The sequence below is a fragment of the Manis javanica genome, chromosome 15 (genome assembly GCF_040802235.1).
Source record: "Manis javanica isolate MJ-LG chromosome 15, MJ_LKY, whole genome shotgun sequence".
Lineage (NCBI taxonomy): Eukaryota > Metazoa > Chordata > Mammalia > Pholidota > Manidae > Manis > Manis javanica.
Genome location: NC_133170.1, coordinates 29,998,493 through 30,021,360, shown reverse-complemented (window position 1 = coordinate 30,021,360; position 22,868 = coordinate 29,998,493). Strand labels below are relative to the sequence as shown.

The 22,868-nt window shown below is 37.5% G+C and overlaps 1 protein-coding gene across 4 annotated transcripts in view; it reads left to right on the top strand.

Annotated features, from left to right (window-relative positions):
* Window positions 1–22,868, top strand: part of KDM5A (lysine demethylase 5A) — a 123,535-nt gene that overhangs the window by 86,099 nt on the left and 14,568 nt on the right. For all 4 annotated transcript variants that reach the window (XM_073222821.1, XM_073222822.1, XM_017663603.3 and 1 more), the window contains 2 exons: window positions 14,168–14,327; window positions 15,153–15,373. In XM_073222821.1, the coding sequence (XP_073078922.1) occupies window positions 14,168–14,327; window positions 15,153–15,373 (381 nt within the window). The remainder of the gene's footprint in view (window positions 1–14,167; window positions 14,328–15,152; window positions 15,374–22,868) is intronic.

The following is a 22,868-nucleotide window of genomic DNA, read 5'->3' as shown; positions in this document are numbered from 1 at the left end:
ACAAACAACAACAAATGTTGGTGAGGATTTGGACAAAGGGCAACCCTCTTACACTGCTAGAATGTAAATTAGCTCAACCGTTTTGGAAAGCACTATGGAGGTTCCTCAAAAAACTCAAAATAGAAATACCATTTGACCAGGAATTCCACTCCTAGGAATTTACCCTAAGAATGCAACAGCCCTGTTTTTTTTATATTAAGATACACTCTTATGAAGATTTCACATGAAAAAACAATGTGATTACTACATTCACCCATATCATTAATTCCCCACCCATACCCCAATGCATTCACTGTCCATCAGTGTAGTAAGATGCCATAGATCAATTATTTGCCTTCTCTGTGCTACACTGTTCTCCCCATGATCCCCTGCACCATGTGTGCTAAACATAATACCTCTCAATCCCCTTCTCCCTCCCTCCCCACCCACCCTCCCACACCCCTCCCCTTTGGTAACCACTAGTTCATTCTTGGAGTCTCCAAGTCTGCTGCTATTTTGTTCCTTCCGTTTTGCCTCATTGTTATACCCCACAAATGAGGGAAATCATTTGGCATTTGTCTTTCTCCACCTGGCTTATTTCACTGAGCATAAGGTCTTCCAGCTCCATCCATGTTTTTGCAAATGGTAGGATTTGTTTCTTTCTTTGTGTGTTTATTCCATTGTGTATATGTACCACATCTTCTTTGTCCATTCATCTACTGATGGACACTTAGGTTGCTTCCATATCTTGGCTATTGTAAAAAGTGTGCAGCAGCCCAGTTTGCAAAAGACATATGCACTTCTATGTTTATCGCAGCACTATTGTATACATAAAGGCAAGTTGGGCACTTAGATTCTTTCTTTTTTTTTCCTTCTCCCATTAGTACTTAGGTCGCTTGAGCTTTGGTGGAAATAGACATTTTATCTGAGATATTAGTCCCATCTAATACAAAATAACATGGAGTGACACATCTGTATATAAAACCCTTCCTCCCTGAACAGTCGTTCTGCCCTTTCCTGCATTCTTGCTATTAGTGGGACTGAACTGTAATTTCCTTCTTAAGGAGAATAGTTTGTTTAAGCTTGCCATTTACTGGTCTTTTTTTTTAACAGACTTTCAAATGCTCTGTGTCTTTACATTTAAGATGTGTCTTTTATAGACAGCATATATAGTAGGGTCCTTTCTGTGCAGCGGGAAAGCAGGAAAGAGCTCTTTCCTCCTGGCAGGCACCAGCACTGCTAGCCTGTGACTCCTGCCATCACTACAGGGGCCGAGCAGCTCTAGAGAGTAGAGCTGCTGGGCACTAGAAGGTGCTACGTACACCAAGTTAAATATGAAATGTCAAAAGAACCTGGTACAAACCAAAATCCCACAAACACCAGAAAGAGGGCCAAGGGAAACTGAACTCACCAATCTTCCTGAAAAAGATTTCAAAATAAAAATCATAAACATGCTCACAGAACTACAGAAAAATATTCAAGATCTCAGGGAGTAATTGAAGAAACATAGAAACTTTGAAAAAATACAGTATCTGAAATGAAACATACAATGGAGGGATTTAAAAGCAGATTAGATGAAGTAGAGGATAGGAAAAATGAACTAGAAACTGTAGAACAGAAATACAAAGAAGCTGAGGCACAGAGAGAAGAAAGGATGTATAGGAATGGAAGACTATTAAGAGAACTGTGTGACCAATCCAAACAGAACAATATTCACATTATAGGTGTACCAAGAGAAGAAGAGAGAGAAAAAGGGATACAAAGTGTCTCTGAGGAGGTAATTGCTGAAAACTTCCCCAGTGTGGGGAAGGAGATAGTCTCTCAGGCCATGGAAGTGCACACATCTTCCAACACAAGGGACCCAAGGAAGACAACACCAAGACATATAATATTTAAAATGGCAAAGATCAAGGATAAGGGCAGACTATTAAAAGCAGCCAGAGAGAAAAAGATCACATACAAAGGAAAACCTATCCGGCCATCATCAGACTTCTCAGGAGAAACCTTACAGGCCAGAAAGGAGTGGCATGATATATTTAATGCAGTCAAGCAGAAGGGCCTTGAACGAAGAATACTCTTCCCAGCAAGATTATCATTTAAATTTGAGGGAGGGATTAAACAATTCCCAGATAAGCAAAAATTGAGAGAATTTACCTCCCACAAACTGTCTCTATAGTGTATTTCAGAGGGACTCCTGTAGATGGAAGTGTTCCTAAGGCTAAATAGCTATCACCAGAGAAAATAAAACCACAGTAAAGGAAGTAGACCAATTAATTACTAAGCAAATACAAAATTAAATCAACTACCCCTGAAGTCAGTCAAGGGGTAGACTAAGAGTACAGAATATGATACCTAGTTTATAAAGAATGGAGGAGGAAGAAAAAGGAAGAAAAAAAAACTTTAGGTTGTGATAATAGCTTACTGAGTGAGTTAAGTTGGACTGTCAGATAGTAAAGAAGCTACCCTTGAACCTTTGGTAACCATGAATTGAAAGCCTGCAATGGGAATAAGTACATAGCTATCGATAATCACCCTAAATGTAAATGGTCTGAATGCACCAATCAAAAGGCATAGAGTCACTGAATGGATAAAAAAAACAAGAGCCTCTACATGAAACTCACTTCAAACCTAAAGACATACCTGGACTAAAAGAAGGGATGGAAAAAGGTATTTCATTGCAACCAACTAATAGGGAGAAAAAAGCAGGAGTTGCAGTATTTGTATCAGACAAAACAGACTTAAGAACAATAAAGTAACAAGAGACAAAGAAAGACATTACATAATGATAAAGGGTCACTCCAACAAGAGGATATAACCATTATAAATATCTATGCGCCCAACACAGGAGCACTTACATATGTGAAATAAATACTAACACAATTAAAGGGGGAAATAGAATGGAATGCATTCCTTTTAGGAGACTTCTACACATCACTCACTCCAAAGGACAGATCAACCAGACAGAAAATAAGTAAGGAGACAGAAGCACTGAACAACACATTAGAGCAGATAGACCTAACAGACATCTACAGAACACTCCCCCCAAAAGCAATGGGATACACATTCTTCTCAAGTGCCCATGGAGTATTTTCAAGAATAGATCATATACTAGGCCACAAAAAGAGCTTCAGTAAATTCAGAAGGATTGAAATTGTACCAACCAGCTTCTCAGACCACAAAGGTATGAAACTACAAATAATTTACTCAAAGAAAATAAAAAAGCCCAAAACACATGGAGGCTTAACAACATGCTCCCAAATAATCAAGGATCAATGACCAAATAAAAACAGATCAAACAATGTGTGGAGGCAAATGAAAACAATAACTCAACACCACAAAATTTGGTACACAGCAAAGGCCATACTAAGAGGGAAGTACATTGCAATACAGGCTTAACTCAGGAAAGAAGAACAATCCCATATGATCAGTCTAAACTCACAATTGATGAAACTATAAAGAGAAGAACAAAAGAGGCCCAGAGTCAGTAGAAGGAGGGACATAATACAGAGCAAAGCATAAATAAATAAAATCGAGAAGAATAAAACAATAGGAAGAATCAATGAAAACAGGAGCTGGTTCTTTGAGAAAATAAACAAAATAGATAAACCTCCTAGGCAGACTTACCAGGAAAAAAAAGAGTCTACACACATAAACAGAATCAGAAATGAGAACGGAATAATCACTATGGACACCACAGAAATACAAAGAATTATTAGAGAATACAATGAAAAATTATATGCTAACAAAGTGGATAACCAAGAAGAAATGGACAACTTTCTAGAAAAATACAACCTTCCAAGACTGATCCAGAAGCAAACAGAAAATCTAAACAGACCAATTACCAACAACAAAACTGAATTGATAATCAAAAAACTACCTAAGAACAAAAGCCCTGAACCAGATGGCTTCACCACTGAATTTCATCAAACATAGTGAAGACCTACTATCCATCCTCTTGAAAGTTTTCCAAAAAGTAGAAGAGGAGGGAATACTTCCAAACTCATTCTATGAGGTCAGTATCACCCTAATATCAAAACCAGGCAAAGACACCACAAAAAAAGAAAACTACAGACCAATATCCCTGATGAACATAGATGCAAAAATACTCAAAAATAGCAAACCGAATTCAAAAATACATCAAAAAGATCATCCATCATGATCAAGTAGGATTTATTCCAGGGATGCAAGGATGGTATGATATTAGAAAATCCATCATCATTATCCACCACATCAACAAAAAGAAGGACAAAAACAACATGATCATCTCCACAGATGCTGGAAAGGCATTTGACAAAATTCAACATCCATTCATGATAAAATCTCAACAAAATAGGGATAGAGGGCAATTACCTCAATATAATAAAGGCCATATATGACAAACCCACAGCCAACATCATACTTAACAGCGAAAAGGTGAAAACTTTCCTTCAAGATCAGGAACAAGACAAGGATGCCCACTCACCCCACTTTGTTCAGCATAGTTCTGGAGTTCCTAGCAATGGCAATCAGAAAACACAAAGAAATAAAAAGCGTTCAGATTGGAAAGGAAGAAGTTAAATTTTCACTGTTTGCAGATAACATGATAGTGTACATAAAAACCCTAGAGAATCCACCAAAAAACTGCTAGTACTAATAACTGAATTCAGCAAAGTTGCAGGATACCAAATCGATACACAGAAATCTGTTGCATTTTTGTGTACTAATGATGAACTAGTCAGGAAAACAATTCCATTCACAATTGCATCAAGAATAAAATAACTAGGAATAAACCTAACCAAGGAAGTAAAAGACCTATACCCTGAAAATTACAAGACACTCATCAGAAAAATTAAAGAAATAAATGGAAATACATCCTGTGCTCATGGATAGGAAGAATTTATATTGTCAAAATAGCCATACTGCCTAAAGTAATCTACAGATTCAGTTCCTATCAAAATACCAACGGCATTCTTCAGTGAACTAGAGCAAATAGTTCTAAAATTCATATGAAACCACAAAAGACCTCGAATAGCCAAAGCAATCCTGAGAAGGAAGAATAAAGCTGTGGGGATTACACTCCCCAACTTCAAGCTCTCCTGCAAAGCCACAATAATCAAGACAATTTGGTACTGGCACAAAAATGGACCCTTAGGATGAATGGAACAAAATAGCCTGGATATAAATCCAAGCATGATTGGTCAATTAATATACGATATAGGACCCATGGATATACAATGGGGAAATAATAGCCTCTTCAACAGCTGGTGTTGGCAAAACTAGACAGGTACATGTAAGCAAATGAAACTGGATTATTGTCTATCCCCATACACAAAAGTAAACTTGAAATGGATCAATGACCTGAATGTAAGTCATGAAACCATAAAATTCTTAGAAGAAAACATAGGCAAAATTATTTTGAATATAAACATGAACAACTTTTTCATCTCCTCAGGCAAGGGAAACAAAAGCAAAAATGAACAGATGGGACTACATCCAGCTAAATAGCTGATGTACAGCAAAGGACACCATCAGATCAAAATGACATCCTACAGTATGGAAGAATATATTTTTAAACAACATATCCAACAAGGGGTTAACATCTAAACTATATAGAGAACTCACACACCTCAACACCCAAAAAGCAAATAACCTGATTAAAAAATGGGTGGAAGATCTTAACAGACACTTCTGCTAAGAAGAAATTCAGATGGCCAACAGGCACATGAAAAGATGCTCCACATCACAAATTAGCAGAGAAATGCAAATTAGAACCACAGTGAGATAATCACCTCACACCAGTTAGGATGGCCAACATCCAAAAGACAACGAACAACAAATGTTGGCGAGGTTGTGGAGAAAGGGAACCCTCCTACACTGCTGGTGGGAAGGTAAACTAGTTCAACCATTGTGGAAAGCAGAGTGGAGGTTCCTCAAAATGCTCAAAATAGAAATACCATTTGACCCAGGAATTCCACTTTCAGGAATTTACCCCAAGAATGCAGCACTCCAGTTTGAAAAAGACAGATGCACCCCTATGTTTATTGCTGCACTGTTTACAATAGCCAAGATATGGAAGCAACCTAAATGTCCATCAGTAGTAGATGAATGGATAAAGAAGATGTGGTACATATGCACAATGGAATATTATTCAGCCATGAGAAGAAAACAAATTCTACCATTTGCAACAACATGGATGGAGGTAGAGGGTATTATGCTCAGTGAAATAAGCCAGGCAGAGAAAGACAAGTACCAAATGATTTCCCTCATTTGTGGAGTATAACAGCAAAGGAAAAACTGAAGGAACAAAATAGCAGCAGACTCACAGACTCCAAGAAGGGACTAGAGTTACCAAAGGGGAGGGGTGGCGGAAGGTGGGAGGAAAGACGAAGAAGTTGATTGAGGGGTATTATGATTGGTACACATGGTTTTGGGGAGAAGACAGTGTAGCACAGAGCAGTAGTGACTCTGTGGTATCTTACTATGCTGATGGACAGTGACTGCAATGGGTGTGGGGCGGACCTGGTAATATGATGGGTTAATGTAGTAACCACAATGTTTTTCTTGTGAAACCTTCGTAAGAATGCATATCGATGATACCTTAATAAAATAATATTAGGGTCCTTTCTGATCTATTTTATGTATTTACGTGCTTGTAAAATATGTTGAGTATTGTTTTTCTATTTTAATTAATATTAACTGACCATTTCAATTTAATGTTACTGCTGACATGGGTGGGTTTAAGGTGATTATCTTGCTATTTTTCATTAACCTTTTGTTTTGTGTTCCTCTGTTCCTTTTTTCCTTCCTTCTTTTGGGTTAACTGAAAAAATTTTTATTGTTTCCTTTATTGGTGTGTTACCTATACCTCTTTTTCTTTTTATTTTTTTCCATGACTGCTTTAGAGCTAACAGTGAATCTTTAACTTACGAAAGTCAATGCCATACCTCCTCACATTTCATAGTTACCCTTGGGGAAGTAATTTTATAAGATATATATTTTTTTTACCTATCACTGTCCTTTTCATTTTTAAAAGCTTAGCAGAAAGTTTCCTGTGTGAGTTAGAATGAAATATGTAGAGTCAAGGGCAGAAAAGACAATTCCAGTCAGAGAGAAGTATCTGGGAGCTGCTGGAGAGGGTAAAGTACTCTAGGGTGTGTTGCTTTTTGACTTAAATTCTTGAATAGGGAAGAAGACCTGCTTGCTATTCCTAAATTTGCACTGAGTTGCATTGTCTTCTAGAATCCTCTTAGAGCACCTTTTAAGTATTCTGTTTAGTTAAGGGTAGTTTCATGATAGCAGTAGGCCTTGCTGTCTTGCACCCTACAAGGAGAATCAGGAGTTGATTAATCATTACTCTATTAGTTCTCATCTCCCAACCCACTCTTTTTCACTCTGCTTTGTGATGATCAAGCAGGGACTCTACACCAGGGGTTGGTAAACATTTTCTGTAAAGCAATATATAGTAATGTGTATTAATATTAATGTGTAGTAAATATTTTAGGCTTTGCAAGCCACATATGGTCTGTACTGTACATGTATATATGTATATAAATATTTTTTAAATTTTATTTTGGTATCATTAATCTACAGTTACAGAAGGACATTATGTTTACTAGGCTCCCCCCTTCACCAAGTCGCCCCCACATCCCCGTTCACAGTCACTGTCCATCAACATAGTAAGATGCTGTAAAATCACTACTTGTCTTCTCTGTGTTGCACAGCCCTCCCTGTGCCCCAACACACACTATACATGCTAATCGTAATGCCCCCTTTCTTTTTTTCCCACCCTTATCCCTCCCTTCCCACCCGTCCTCCCCAGTCCCTTTCCCTTTGGTAACTATTAGTCCATTCTTGGGTTCTGTGCTTCTGCTGCTGTTTTGTTCTTATACTCCACATATGAGTGAGATCATTTGGTACTTGTCTTTCTCCGCCTGGCTTATTTCACTGAGCATAATACCCTCTAGCTCCATCCATGTTGTTGCAAATGGTAGGATTTGTTTTTTTCTTATGGCTGAGTAATATTCCATTGTGTATATGTACCACCTCTTCTTTATCCATTCATCTACTGATGGACATTTAGGTTGCTTCCATATCTTGGCTATTGTAAATAGTGCAGCGATAAACATAGGGCTGCATCTGTCTTTTTCAACCTGGCGTGCTGCATTCTTGGGGTAAATTCCTGGAAGTGGAATTCCTGGGTCAAATGGTATTTCTATTTTGAGCATTTTCAGGAACCTCCACTCTGCTTTCCACAATGGTTGAACTAATTTACATTCCCACCAGCAGTATAGGAGGGTTCCCCTTTCTCCACAACCTCGCCAACATTCGTTGTTCCTTGTCTTTTGGATGTTGGCCATCCTAACTGATGTGAGATGATATCTCATTGTGGTTTAATTTGCATTTCTCTGATGACAAGTGATGTGGAGCATCTTTTCATGTGTCTGTTGGCCATCTGAATTTCTCTTTAGAGAACTGTCTGTTCAGCTCCTCTGCCCATTTTTTAATTGGATTATTTGCTTTTTATTTGTTGAGGCGTGTGAACTCTTTATATATTTTGGATGTCAACCCTTTATCAGATCTGTCATTTATGAATATATTCTCCCATACTGTAGGATACCTTTTTGTTCTATTGATGGTGTCCTTTGCTGTACAGAAGCTTTTCAGCTTGATATAGTCCCATTTGTTCATTTTTGCATTTGTTTCCCTTGCCTGGGGAGATATGTTCAAGAAGAGGTCACTCATGTTTATGTCTAAGAGATTTTTGCCTATGTTTCTTTCTAAGAGTTATATGGTTTCATGACTTACATTCAAGTCTTTGATCCATTTCAAATTTACTTTTGTATATGGGGTTAGACAGTGATCCAGTTTGATTCTCTTACATGTAGCTGTCCAGTTTGCCAGCACCATCTGTTGAAGAGACTGTCATTTCCCCATTGTATGTTCATGGCCCCTTTATCGAATATTAGTTGACCGTATATGTTTGGGTTAATGTTTGGAGTCTCTATTCTGTTCCATTGGTCTGTGGCTCTGTTCTTGTGCCAATACCAAATTGTCTTGATTACTGTGGCTTTGTAGTAAAGCTTGAAGTTGGGGAGTGAGATCCCCCCTCCCACTTTATTCTTCCTTCTCAGGATTGCTTTAGCTATTTGGGGTCTTTGGTGTTTCCATATGAATTTTTGAACTATTTGTTCCAGTTCATTGAAGAATGCTGTTGGTAGTTTGATAGGGATTGCATCGAATCTGTATATTGCTTTGGGCAGGATGGCCATTTTGATTATATTAATTCTTCCTAGCCAGGAGCATGGGGTGAGTTACCATTTGTTAGTGACCTCTTTAATTTCTCTTAAGAGTGTCTTATAGTTTTCAGGGTATAGGTCTTTCACTTCCTTGGTTAGGTTTATTCGTAGGTATTTTATTCTTTTTGATGGTATTGTGAATGGAATTGTCTTCCTGATATCTCTTTCTATTAGTTTTTTGTTAGTGTATAGGAAAGCCACAGATTTCTGTGTGTTAATTTTATATTCTGCAACTTTGCTGAATTCCGATATTAGCTCTAGTAGTTTTGGAGTGGAGTCTTTAGGATTTTTTATGTACAATATCATGTCATCTGCAAATAGTGACAGTTTAACTTGTTTACCAATCAGGATTCCTTGTATTTCTTTGTTTTGTCCAATTGCTGTGGCTAGGACCTCCAGTACTATGTTGAAAAACAGTGGGGAGAGTGGGCATCCCTGTCTTGTTCCCGATCTCAGAGGAAAAGCTTTCAGCTTCTCGCTGTTCAGTGTGATGTTGGTGTGGGTTTATCATATATGGCCTTTATTATGTTGAGGTACTTGCCCTCTATACCCATTTTGTTGAGAGTTTTTATCATGAATGGATGTTGAATTTAATCGAATGCTTTTTCAGCATCTGTGGAGATGATCATGCGGTTTTTGTCTTTCTTTTTGGTTTCATTGATTTTTGCTATTGTTTTATTCTTCTCAATTTTATTTATTTCTTCTCTGATCTGGATCTCCATTTTGATTTGGTCATTGATCCATTGATTATTTAGGAGCGTGTTGTTAAGCCTCCTTGTGTTTGTGAGCCTTTTTGCTTTCTTTGTACAATTTATTTCTAGTTTTATGCCTTTGTGGTCTGAAAAGTTGGTTGGTAGGATTTCAGTCTTTTGGAATTTACTGAGGCTCTTTTTGTGTCCTAGTATGTGTTGTATTCTGGAGAATGTTCCATGTGCACTTGAGAAGAATGTGTATCCTGTTGCTTTTGGATGTAGAGTTCTGTAGATGTCTATTAGGTCCATCTGTTCTAGTGTGTTGTTCAGTGCCTCTGTCCTTACTTATTTTCTGTCTGGTGGATCTGTCCTTTGGAGTGAGTGGTGTGTTGAAGTCTCCCAAAATGAATGCATTGCCTCCTATTTCCTCCTTTAATTCTGTTGTATTTGTTTCACATAAGTTGGTGCTCCTGTATTGGGTGCATATATATTTATAATGGTTATATCCTCTTGTTGGACTGAGCGCTTTATCATTATGTGATGTCCTTCTTTATCTTTTGTTACTTTCTTTATTTTGAAGTCTATTTTGTCTGATACTAGTATTGCAACACCTGCTTTTTTCTCTCTGTTGTTTACATGAAATATCTTTTTCCATCCCTTGACTTTTAAGTCTGTGTATGTCTTTGGGTTTGAGATGAATCTCTTGTAAGCAGCATATGGATGGGTCTTGCTTTTTTATCCATTCTATTACTCTGTGTCTTTTGATTGGTACATTCAGTCCATTTACATTTAGGGTGATTATTGAAAGATATGTACTTATTGCCATTGCAGGCTTTAAGTTTGTGGTTACCAAACGTTCAAGGTTAGCTTTTTTACTATCTTACTGTCTAAACTCGCTTATTGAGCTATTATAAACACAGTCTGATGATTCTTTATTTCTCTCCTTTCTTATTCCTCCTCCTCCCTTCTTCATATGTTGGGTGTTTTGTTCTGTGCTCTTTTTCAGAGTGCTCCCATCTAGAGCAGTCCCTGTAAGATGCCCTGTAGAGGTGGTTTGTGGGAGGCAAATTCCCTCAGCTTTTGCTTGTCTGGGAATTGTTTAATCCCTCCTTTGTATTTAAATGATAATCGTGCTGGATACAGTATTCTTGGTTCGAGGCCCTTCTGTTTCATTGCATTAAGTATATCATGCCATGCTCTTCTGGCCTGTAAGGGTTTCTGTTGAGAAGTGTGATTATAGCCTGATGGGTTTTCCTTTGTAGGTGACCTTTTTTTTCTCTCTTGCTGCCTTTAATACTTTGTCCTTGTCTTTGATCTTTGCCATTTTAATTATTATGTGTCTTGGTGTTGCCCTCCTTGGATCCCTTGTCATGGGAGTTCTGTGTACCTCTGTGGTCTGAGAGGCCATTTCCTCCCCTAGTTTGGGGAAGTTTTCAGCAATTATTTCTTCAAAGACACTTTCTATCCCTTTTTCTCTCTCTTCTTCTTCTGGTACCCCTATAATGCGGATGTTGTTCCATTTCAGTTGGTCACACAGTTCTCTTAAAATTCTTTCATTCCTGGAGATCCTTTTCTCTCTCTCTGCATCAGCTTCTCTGCGTTCCTGTTCTGTGTTTTCTAGTCCATTAATGGTCTCTTGCATCTCGTCCATTCTGTTTTGACGTCCTTCCAGATCTTGTTTTATTTCTGTTTTCTCCCTCCTGAGTTCTTGCATATTTCTCTGCAAGTCCATCAGCATGGTTATGACTTTTTTTGAATTCTTTTTCAGGGAGACTGGTTAAATCTATCTTGCCAGGTTCTTTCTCAGGGGAAGATGTTGAAGATGTCAAAGCTGTCTGGGTTAGTCTTGTCCGGATCAAATTTTTTTGCCTTTTCATGTTGATAGGTGCAGTGGTGAGCTATTCACTCGTTTGTCAGCTGGGAGAGCCAAGACTTTCCACTTGCTCCTGGCCTTTCTTTACTGGGACAACTGCGACCCCTAGTGGCTTGTGTTGGGCAATTGCGTGTAGACTGGGTCTCTGTATCTTGCCCGGCGGGTATGGAGGAAGCTCCCTTGCTGTGGGTGTGGCCAGCCTCAGGCAGCTGCTATGCTGTAGCAGGGCCCCAGAGTGGTAATGGACCGGGGGCTGTTTGTCTGTTTACCTCCGTGAGGGGTCTCAGAGCTGTTGTCCCGGGGGTTAGTGCGCCCGGAGTTCCCAGAAATTTCCAGCAGCTGTTCTGTGACCCAGGATGCTTCCGTCCAGCTGTGAAGTCCCTGTCCCTTTAAGACTTTCAAAAAGCACTTGCTTTTCTTTGTCACAGGGGTGCCGGCTTCGGGACCTGCTCAAAGGTCTTACTGTTCTGTTTCCGTAGTATCCAGGACCCCACGTATACACTGTGTGTGCGCTCTGGTGCAGATGGCCGGGGCTGGGTGTTTACCAGTCCTGGGCTCCCTCTCCCTCCCTGCTCTGACTCCTTTCCTCCCGCCGGGAGCTGGGGTGAGGGGCCTCGGGTCCTGCCAGGCTGCGGCTTGTATCTTACCCCTTTCACCAAGCTCTGGGTTCTCGCAGGTGTGGATGTAGTCTGGCTGTTGTCCTGTGTCTTCTGGTCTCTCTTTTAGGATTAGTTGTATTTGTTGTATTTTTCAAAAATATATATGTTTTTGGGAGGAGATTCTCACTGTCGTACTCACGCCGCCATCTTGGCTCCAACCCCACATGTATATATTTTTAACAACTCTGTAAAAATGTAAAATCTATTCTTACTTCATACCATGCAAAAACAGGCTGGCAGCTGGGTTTGGCTCTATACGATGTTATTTGCCAAATCCTGTCTTTTGCCTGTTGCCTGCTGTCTGCCAATAGAGATCATTAGAGAAAATTTAATTGCTTAAACAGTGAAAAGGGGCTTGATCTTAATGCTTATTTTCCATTCCTATCTTCTTCATCTGACCTGCATGCTTTTTTTTTTAACACTTGCAGCAACTTGTTCTAGATTCTAGTTGTTCCTTTCATACCCCTGAATCCAACCACATTGTGTTCCAGTAGAAAACTAATTAGCAGAACTAACTGGCCAGTGTCTCCCATCAGAAATCTGGGTCCCAAGCTCTGTAGGGCTCCTTCCTCAACTTTTAGGTCCTAATAACCTGACTGACTGCTCCTCACGCTGTAGGGATGACAGCTCCTTCTTGCAGTTATCTTGGTGTTACCTTGGAGTTTCCTTTTTGCCTTTTCATGTCTTTAATACACATTTAAGCAGTTCACCTAATTCTCCTTGTTGAACTACTGTAATTTCTGGTCTTCCTAATGCAATCTGACCATTAAAGCTGTACATGTGAACTTACAGAAACTAACTACACAGGATAATCATCTGAAACCTAATTAGACTGTCAGTATTGTATAATTTGCATATTGTCAGTCAGGCTCTTCATTGTGAGAAATAAGAGCAATTGGTAAGCTTCTAGGTTTGAAAACCTTTAGAGGAGATAAAATTATTTGTATCCTTAAGATGTCACATCTAAACCTTTTTTCTCCTCCTAAGTCCATTTTTTTTTTTAAGGGCAAAGATTCCTTAAATTGTGTTTTTATGAGTTGTGGACTTAATAATAATTTTCTTACAGGCTTATTATCTCTGCCAGTTTACCCTTGAACAAGAGGTTTGTACTGTGTGATCCACTTATATTCAGATATTTTTCAATACATATATTGGAAAATTTTTTGTCTATTTGTGACAATTTGAAGAACTTTAAGGTGAGCGGTGTTGTCCAGATATATCCAAGAAATTTTTAAAAAGCTATGATATGACTGCATGAAATATATATAGGTACTAGTCTATTTTATAATTTACTACCATGAAATATACAGAACTCTGTTATAAAGAGTTAAAATTGATCAAAACTTAGGTACACACACACGTACATAGCTAGGAGTAATGTAAACAATACATATTCCATACAAAATATTTGTCATTCAACTGTTTATGTTATTGGTAGGGTATTTGGTCAACAGTAGGCTATTAGTAATTAAGTCTTTAGGTAATCAGAAGTGATACCAGACTCAAATATGTCAGGAGATTGACAATCCTAACCCCCAGGTTGTTCAAGGGTCAACTGTTTTTAATTCTGGGTCCTATTTTTAGTATGTTACGTTACATGTTTTAACCTGACCGCCTGCATTTAGATCCTTGTCATAGGATAGTTTAAATGGTTCTAATTCTGAGTACGCTTCTTTGCTTCTGCTTCAGGATACAGCCAGTGTGAAGTCCTCCAGCAGTCTGGAACCCAATCTCTTTTGTGATGAAGAGATTCCCATCAAGTCTGAGGAGGTGGTCACTCACATGTGGACAGCACCTTCATTCTGTGCAGAACATGCTTACTCTTCTGCTTCTAAGAGTTGTTCTCAAGGTATTACCCTTTAAAATGATGTGGAGAAGATAAGCTTGAAACCAGTGAGAAAAAAATACTGTATTAATTAAGACTTAGTCTGTCTTAAATACAAATCCTGGCTATGCGATTCTAATAGATTCTGAAAATACAATTTAAGTTAGGCAAAGCCAGTCCCTATTTGCATTTTCAGTCCACATTACTGAATCCTTATTAGAAGAACTTTAGAGGCCACCTGGTCCCATCATTCAATTATGTAAAATCCCTGATAGGTAGTTGTGTAGCCTCTATATTTTCATTATGAGTTGTTGAGGAACTTGTTTGTTTTTAAGAATACTCATTCTGGTTTTATAAAGCTTTAATAAGGTTAGAAACTTCTTCCTTTCTTTGGCAGATGATTTATCTTATGTTCACATTGTTTTAGGTCACATGTTTGGAAAATGGAGGGTGTTACTCTGTAGTAAAATCCAGGAGTTTAGGGAACAGTATGTTGTCTGTTCATTAGGAAGATAACATTTATTTATTACTGGACAGCCACATGTTTAATCTTTTGGTACTCTCTAAAATGGAGAGAGAATGGAATAGGAGATTCTTTCCCCTCTAAGGAATAGGATAAAGAATCAATAAGGAATCAGAGTTTATTCTAAACCAATTTTTTAGACTGGGCATTACAGTCCTAGATCTTTTTCTTCTGTATTTTTTTAAATTTCATTTTCACTTTTGTATTGATGCAGTAAATATATCTCAAGTATTGGGTAGGAGGGATTATTCCCCTAAATATTTACTTGCAAAACATTTCAATTTTTTCTGTAGTTACCGTTTTTTTGTTCTAATATTTTTGGAAAGGTTCAAGCACCCCGAGGAAACAACCTCGGAAGAGCCCTTTGGTGCCCCGAAGTTTGGAACCTCCAGTGCTGGAGTTGTCTACTGGTGCTAAAGCCCAGCTGGAAGAGCTTATGATGGTTGGAGATCTCTTGGAAGTATCTCTGGATGAGACTCAACACATATGGCGGATATTGCAGGCCACACATCCACCCTCTGAAGACAGATTCCTGCATATCATGGAGGTGTGTATGGATTTAAAGCGTACTCAAACAGTGGTTTTAAAACTGCTTAAAATGCCCAGGTTTCTTGGGGCCACCACAAATGCTGACAAGGGGATGGCTGAGTGGGTAGAACTCTCCCTGTTCTACTTTTCTGTTAAGTTCATGTAACTCTATTTTGTTGTTGTCTTTACTGAGACTTTATGTAAATATTGCATAATTTGGTGGGGTGTGGTAAATAAAAGAAGACCATTTCTGCTAAAAAGAAAGGGGGATACTGAAAGCCACCTGTTTAGAACAACTTTCTTAGCCCTGACTCCCACTATTAAAAGGTCAGGCAGGGGAAAATACAGTGGTTTAAAAAAAGAACCAAGGTAATGGCTAAATAGGAACAGATGGGTGGGAGGGAGAGTCCACATTGGTATTCTGTGCTTGCATAGATAGCAGTTTGGAATTTGTACAGTGTTTCTGTATCCGTGATCTAATTTGATCCTCACCATAATCCTGAATGGGAGAGGGGAAAGGATTGACAGGTTCAGTATTTAGCCCATTCTGCATATGAAGAAATTAAGGATCAGAAAAGTGGAAATTTACCCAAGGTCACATATCTGCTAAAAATAGAGACCTGGGTTCTAACTGGGCATTTAACTCAGTGTTCTTGCTTGTCCATAATGGAATGTCGTACAGTGTTACCAACAGTTGAGAGAGAGATACACTTGGCAAACTACAGTTTGTTTTTGGTTTCGAAGTTACATTGAAGATAGCCTACTTTAGGTAGTGTTTTCCAGTCTGAAAGCATTTTCTTAACATCCATTATCTTATCTGATCCTCCTTATTTTACATGTAAGGAAGTAATGGGAGCTTAAATATCTTGTTGAAGATGTGATAGACTTAAGATTTTTTTAAAATTTACCAATGTTTTTATTTAATATGCAAATTAAAGTGTTAATATGAAAAACTTCATAGAAAATCATAAAAACACAGAGCCCAAGAGGTGAATGAGAGGATATGAACAAAAAATTCACAAATGAGTAATATGAAGATTCTAATATATTTCAATAGCTAATGTAAATTTTTTAAAGATTTGTAACAAAATATTTGTAATACATATGGCACATTGTTAAAGTGTTGAAACATTTGACTCAATCTCATTTTTAGAATCTATCCCAAAGTAAAAATTTTTTAAAGAAAAAAAGATTTATACACATCACAATATTATTGGTAAAACTGAAGTTTTAAGTTGATTCAAATAGAAGTCAACCTGAATAAACCAACGTAGGAGACATGTTAAATAAATTGTAATAGAATATTGTGTAACTCTTAAAATGAGCATTAGAAAGAGTTTTTAGTAAATCTTTAATTAGTTAAGTAATATGGAAATTATGGAAGTATTGATAAAATAATAGCCCAGGTAAAAGTTGGAAGATTTATGTATCAATAACTCAATTCCACAAAAAGACAGGAAGAAAATACCTACCAAATATAACAGATAATATTGTCAAACACTGTAATTATGAGTGAGTGGTAATTTCTTTTTTATGCTTCTCCAAACTTTCAAAATGTACATTTATTACTTCTACAATCAGAAAATTTGAATATTCTTGACTTTCTACCACACAACTCTACACATAGGTATTATCAGAGTTAAAAGCTATTCAACTAAAGATTCCATAGAACTATATTCTACTGACCATTCTCTTTTTAGAGTTTTAAAGGAAATTTCAGAAAATTTTACAATGGATTTTCTACTTTTACATTCCTAAGAATCTTCTTTACATTAAATTAATAAACAGTTGTTTTTATCATTAAAATCCTCCCCTTTTTTTTCTCTAAACTATTTGAACTCCCATTAAAATAGTGTTAATTACCATCTTCCTTACTGAGATATAAAATTTGAATGTTTTGCTTTGTGTGTCAAAGTGGGTATCTCAGAACACCCAGCATTTTAATACCCTGTGACAAATAGTATTTAAATCCATCTATATTCATATATGGGATATGAAATGTGTGTTTATTCACTGACCCCATCAGTATTTATCACATTGTTTTAAAGCAGTTCAAATAACTATATTTGTATCTTTTTCTTATTGGTCTTCCAAGAAAAGAACAATTCTTAAGTTTCGAAAGTTTGTGTGTAAAACCTCTAGAATTCATCAACAATCCACAGAGGCAATCTACAGACAACCAGAGGGTGGGTGGGAAGAGACAAAAATATTTTCAAAATGGTGTTTCCAGAACTTTTAATAACCAATATATATCTTTGGTATTAGTTCTAAGACTTCTTGCATGACACTGAAAGCAGTAAGAATTTCAAAGTTTAGAATAATTCATAGCTAAGTGCAATCTCAAGGATAGGTATCTTTTATACAATATAATGTGGTTATTAAGATCATACATACAAATCGAAGTTTTGGAAACTGCAGAACATAGAAAAAATAATTTGGTGAGATGTTACTGGTTGCACTAATGCAATGAAAAGGTGTTTTCTCTTGCTCAGTTAAAGTGAAGTAAAATTTGTTCTTAATTGCAAGACAAGCTTTTAATAAGCTAATGTACATCCTAAATCTTTCCTAAACTCAACACATTATCCTCATTGAAAACCCTCATCTTAAGATCTTAAGAACTGCTTAAATGTGTACCCCTACTTATATCCTGACAATTTTTTTATTAAGGTATTATTGATATACACTCTTATGAAGGTTTCACATGAAAAAATATGGTTATTACATTCACCCATATTACCGTGTCTCCCCATACCCCATTGCAGTAACTGCCCATCAGTAGTAAGATGCCACAGAGTCACTATTTGCCTTCTCTGTGCTACACTGTCTTCCCTGTGATCCCCCCACACCATGTGTACCAAGCATAATACCTCTCAATCCCCATCTCCCTCCTTCTCCACCTGTCCTCCCCCACCCCTCCCCTTTTGGTAACCGCTAGTCCCTTCTTGGAGTCTGTGAGTCTGTTGCTGTTTTGTTGCTTCAGTTTTGCTTCGTTGTTATACTCCACAAATGAGGGAAATCATTTGGTACTTGTCTTTCTCCGCCTGGCTTATATCACTGAGTATAATATCCTCCAGCTCCATCCATGTTGTTGCAAATGGTAGGATTTGTTTCTTATGACTGAATAGTATTTCATTGTGTATATGTACCACATCTTCTTTATCCATTCATCTACTGATGGACACTTAGGTTGCTTCCACATCTTGGCTATTGTAAATAGTGCTGCAGTAAACATAGGGGTGCATATGTCTTCTTGAATCTGAGAAGTTGTTTTCTTTGGATAAATTCCTAGGAGTGGAATTCCTGGGTCAAATGGTATTTCTATTTTGAGTTTTTTGAGGAACCTCCGTACTGCTTTCCACAATGGTTGCACCAATTTACATTCCCACCAGCATTGTAAGAGGGTTCCCCTTTCTCTGCATCCTTGCCAACATTTATTATTCTTACCTTAGTCTTTTTGATACTGGCCATCCTAACTGTTGGTTAACCCCCTGTTGGATATGTTGTTTACAAGTATATTCTCCCATACTATAGGGTGCCTTTTTGTTCTGTTCCTGGTTTCCTTTGCTGTACAGAAGCTTTTTTAATGTAGTTCATTTTTGCTTTTGTTTCCCTTGCTTGAGAAGATGAGTTCAGGAAAAAGTTGCTCATGTTTATATTCAGTAGATTTTTGCCTATGTTGTCTTCAAAGTGTCTTATGGTTCATCACTTACATTCAGGTCTTTGATCCATTTTGAGTTTACTTTTGTGTATGGGGATAGACAATAATCCAGTTTCATTCTCTTGCTTATAACTGTCCAGTTTTGCCAGCACCAGTTGTTGAAGAGGCTGTCATTTCCCCATTGTATCTCCGTGGTTCCTTTATCATATATTAATTGACCATATGTGCTTAGGTTTGTATCTGGGCTCTCTATTCTCTTCCATTGGTCTATGGGTCTGTTCTTGTCCCAGTACCAGATTGTCTTGATTACTTTGGCTTTGTAGTAGAGCCTGAAGTCAGGGAGCATAATCCCCCCAGCTTTATTCTTTCTCAGGATTGCTTTGGCTATTCAGCTGTTGTGGTTCCATATGGATTTTAGAACTATTTGCTCTAGTTTGTTGAAGAATGCTGTTGGTATTTTGATAGGGATTGCATTGAATCTGTAGACTGCTTTAGGCAGGATGGCCATTTTGACAATATAAATTCTTCTTATCCATGAGCACAGGATGTGTTCCCATTTATTGGTATCTTCTTAAATTTGTCTCATGATTGTCTTTTAGTTTTCAGAGTGTAGGTCTTTCACTTCTTTGGTTAGATTTATTCCTAGGTATTTTATTCTTTTTGATGGAATTATGAATAGAATTGTTTTTCTGATTTCTCTTTCTGCTAGTTCATCATTAGTGTATAGGAATGCAAAAGATTTCTGTGTATTAATTTTGTACCCTGCAACTTTGCTGAATACAGGTATTAGATCTAGTTTTGAAGTGGATTATTTAGTGGTTTTTATGTACAATATCATGTCATCTGCAAACAGTGACAGTTTTAATTCTTCTTTACCAATCTGGATGCATTCTGTTTCTTTGTGTTGTCTGATTGCCTTGGCAAGGACCTCCAGAACTATGTTAAATAAAAGTGGAGATAGTGGCATCTTTGTCTTGTTTCCGATCTTAAAGGAAAGGCTTTGAGCTTCTTGCTGTTAAGTATGATGTTGGCTGTGTGTTTGTCATATGTGGACTTTATTATGTTGAAGTACTTGCCCTCTATCCCCATTTTGTTGAGAGTCTTTATCATGAATGGATGTTGAATTTTGTCAAATGACTTTTCAGCATCTATGGAGATGGTCATGTGGTTTTTGTCCTTTTTGTTGATGGTGGATGGTGTTAATGGATTTTCTGATATTGCACCATTCTTGCATCCCTAGACTAAATCCTACTTGATCATGATGCATGATCTTTTTGATGTATTTTTGAATTTGGTTTGCTAATATTTTGTTGAGTATTTTTGCATGTAAGTTCATCAGGGATATTGGTCTGTAGTTTTCTTTTTTTGTGGTGTCTTTGCCTGGTTTGGCATTAGGGTGATGCTGACCTCATAGAATGAGTTTGGAAGTATTCCCTCCTCTCCTACTTTTTGGAAAACTTTAAGGAGGATGAATAGTAGGTCTTCACTAAATGATGAAATTCAGTGGTGAAGCCATCTGGTCCAGGGCTTTTGTTGTTAGGTAGTTTTTTGATTACCAATTCAGTTTCGTTGCTGGTAATTGGTCTATTCAGATTTTCTGTTTCTTGCTGGGTCAGCCTTGGAAGGTTGTATTTTTCTAGAAAGTTGTTCATTTCTTCTAGGTTATCCCAGCATATAATTGTTCATAGTATTCTCTAATAATTCTTTGTATTTCTGTGGTGTCCATAGTGATTTTTCCATTCTCATTTCTGATTCTGTTCATGTGTGTAGACTCTCTTTTTTTCTTGATAAGTCTGGCTAGGGGTTTATCTATTTTGTTAATTTTTTGAAGAACCAGCTCCTGCTTTCATTGATTCTTTCTGTTGTTTTATTCTTCTCAATTTTATTTATTTCTGCTCTAATCTTTATTATGTCCCTCCTTCTACTGACTTTGGGCCTCATTCGTTCTTCTTTTCCCAGTTTTGATAATTGTGATGTTAGACTCTTCATTTGGGTTTGTTCTTCCTTCTTCAAGTGTGCCTGGATTGCAATATACTTTCCTCTTAAGACTGCTTTTGCTGTATCCCACAGTAGTTGGGGCTTTGTGTTGTTGTTGTCATTTGTTTCCATATATTACTTGATCTCTATTTTAATTTGGTCATTGATCCATTGATTATTTAGGAGCATATTGTTAAGTCTCCATGTGTTTGTGAGCCTTTTTACTTTCTTTGTACGATTTATTTCTAGTTTTATACCTTTGTGGTCTGTAAAGTTGGTTGGTAGGATTTCAGTCTTTTGGAATTTACTGATGTTCTTTTTGTGGCCTAGTATGTGGTCTATTCTGGAGAATGTTCCATGTGCACTTGAGAAGAATGTGTATTCTGTTGCTTTTGGGTGTAGAGTTCTGTAGATATCTTTTAGGTCCATCTGTTCTAGAATGTTGTTCGGTGCCTCTGTCTCCTTAACTTATTTTCTGTCTGGTTGATCTGTTCTTTGGAGTGAATGGAGTGTTGAAGTCTCCTAGAATGAATGCATTGCATTCTATTTCCCCTTTTAATTCTTCTAGTATTTGTTTCACGTATGTAGGTACTCCTGTGTTGGGTGCATACATACTTATAATGGTTATTGTCTCCTGTTGGATTGACCCCTTTATCATTATGTAATGTCCTTCTTTGTCTCTTGTGACTTTGTTTTGAAGTCTATTTTGTCTGATGCAAATACTGCAACTCCTTCTTTTTTCTCCCTATTAGTTGCATGAAATATCCTTTTCCATCCCTTCACTTTTAGTCTGTGCATGTCTTTGGGTTTGGAGTGAGTCCCTTGTAGGCAGCATATAGTTGGGTCTTGTTTTTTTATGCATTCAGTGACTCTATGTCTTTTAATCAGTGCATTCAGACCATTTACATGTAGGGTGATTATCGATAGGTATGTACTTACTGTGCAGGCTTTAGATTCGTGGTTACCAAAGGTTCAAGGGTAACTTCCTTACTATCTAAGAGTCTAAGTTAACTCACTTAGTATACTATTACAAGCACAATCTAAAGGTTCTTTTTTTTTTTCCTCCTCCTTTTTCTTCCTCCTCCATTCTTTATATATTAGGTATCATATTCTGTACTTTTTGTCTATCCCTTGACTGACTTTGGGGGTACTTGATTTAATTTTGCACTTGCTTAGTAATTAACTGTTCTACTTTCTTTACTGTGTTTTTATTACCTCTGGTGACAGCCATTTAACCTTTGGGGCACTTCCATCTATAGCAGTCCCTCCAAAATACACTGTAGAGACAGTTTGGGAGGTAAATTTTCTCAGCTTTTGCTTATCTGGAAATTGTTTAATCCCTCCTTCAAATTTAAATGATAATCTTGCTGAATAGTGTATTCTTAGTTCAAGGCCCTTCTGTTTCATTTCGTTAAATATATCCTGCTACTCCCTTTTGGCCTGTAACGTTTCTGCAGAGAACTCTGATGATAGCCTGGTAGGTTTTCCTTTGTATGTGATCTTTTTTCTCTCTCTGGCTGCTTTTAATAGTCTGTCCTTATCCTTGATTTTTGCCATTTTAATCATTATATGTCTTGGTTTTTTCTACCTTGGGTCCCTTGTGTTGGGAGATCTGTGTGCCTCCATGGCCTGAGAGACTATCTCCTTCCCCAGATTGGGGAAATTTTCAGCAGTTGCCCTCTCAGACACTTTCGATCCCTTTCTCTCTCTTCTTCTTATTCTGGTATCCCTATACTACAAATATTGTTCCATTTGGATTGGTCACACAGTTCTCTCAATATTCTTTCATTTTGTAGAGATCCTTTTTTCTCTCTGTGCCTCATCTTCTTTGTATTCCTCTTCTCTAATTTCTGTTTCATTTATCATCTCCTCCACCATA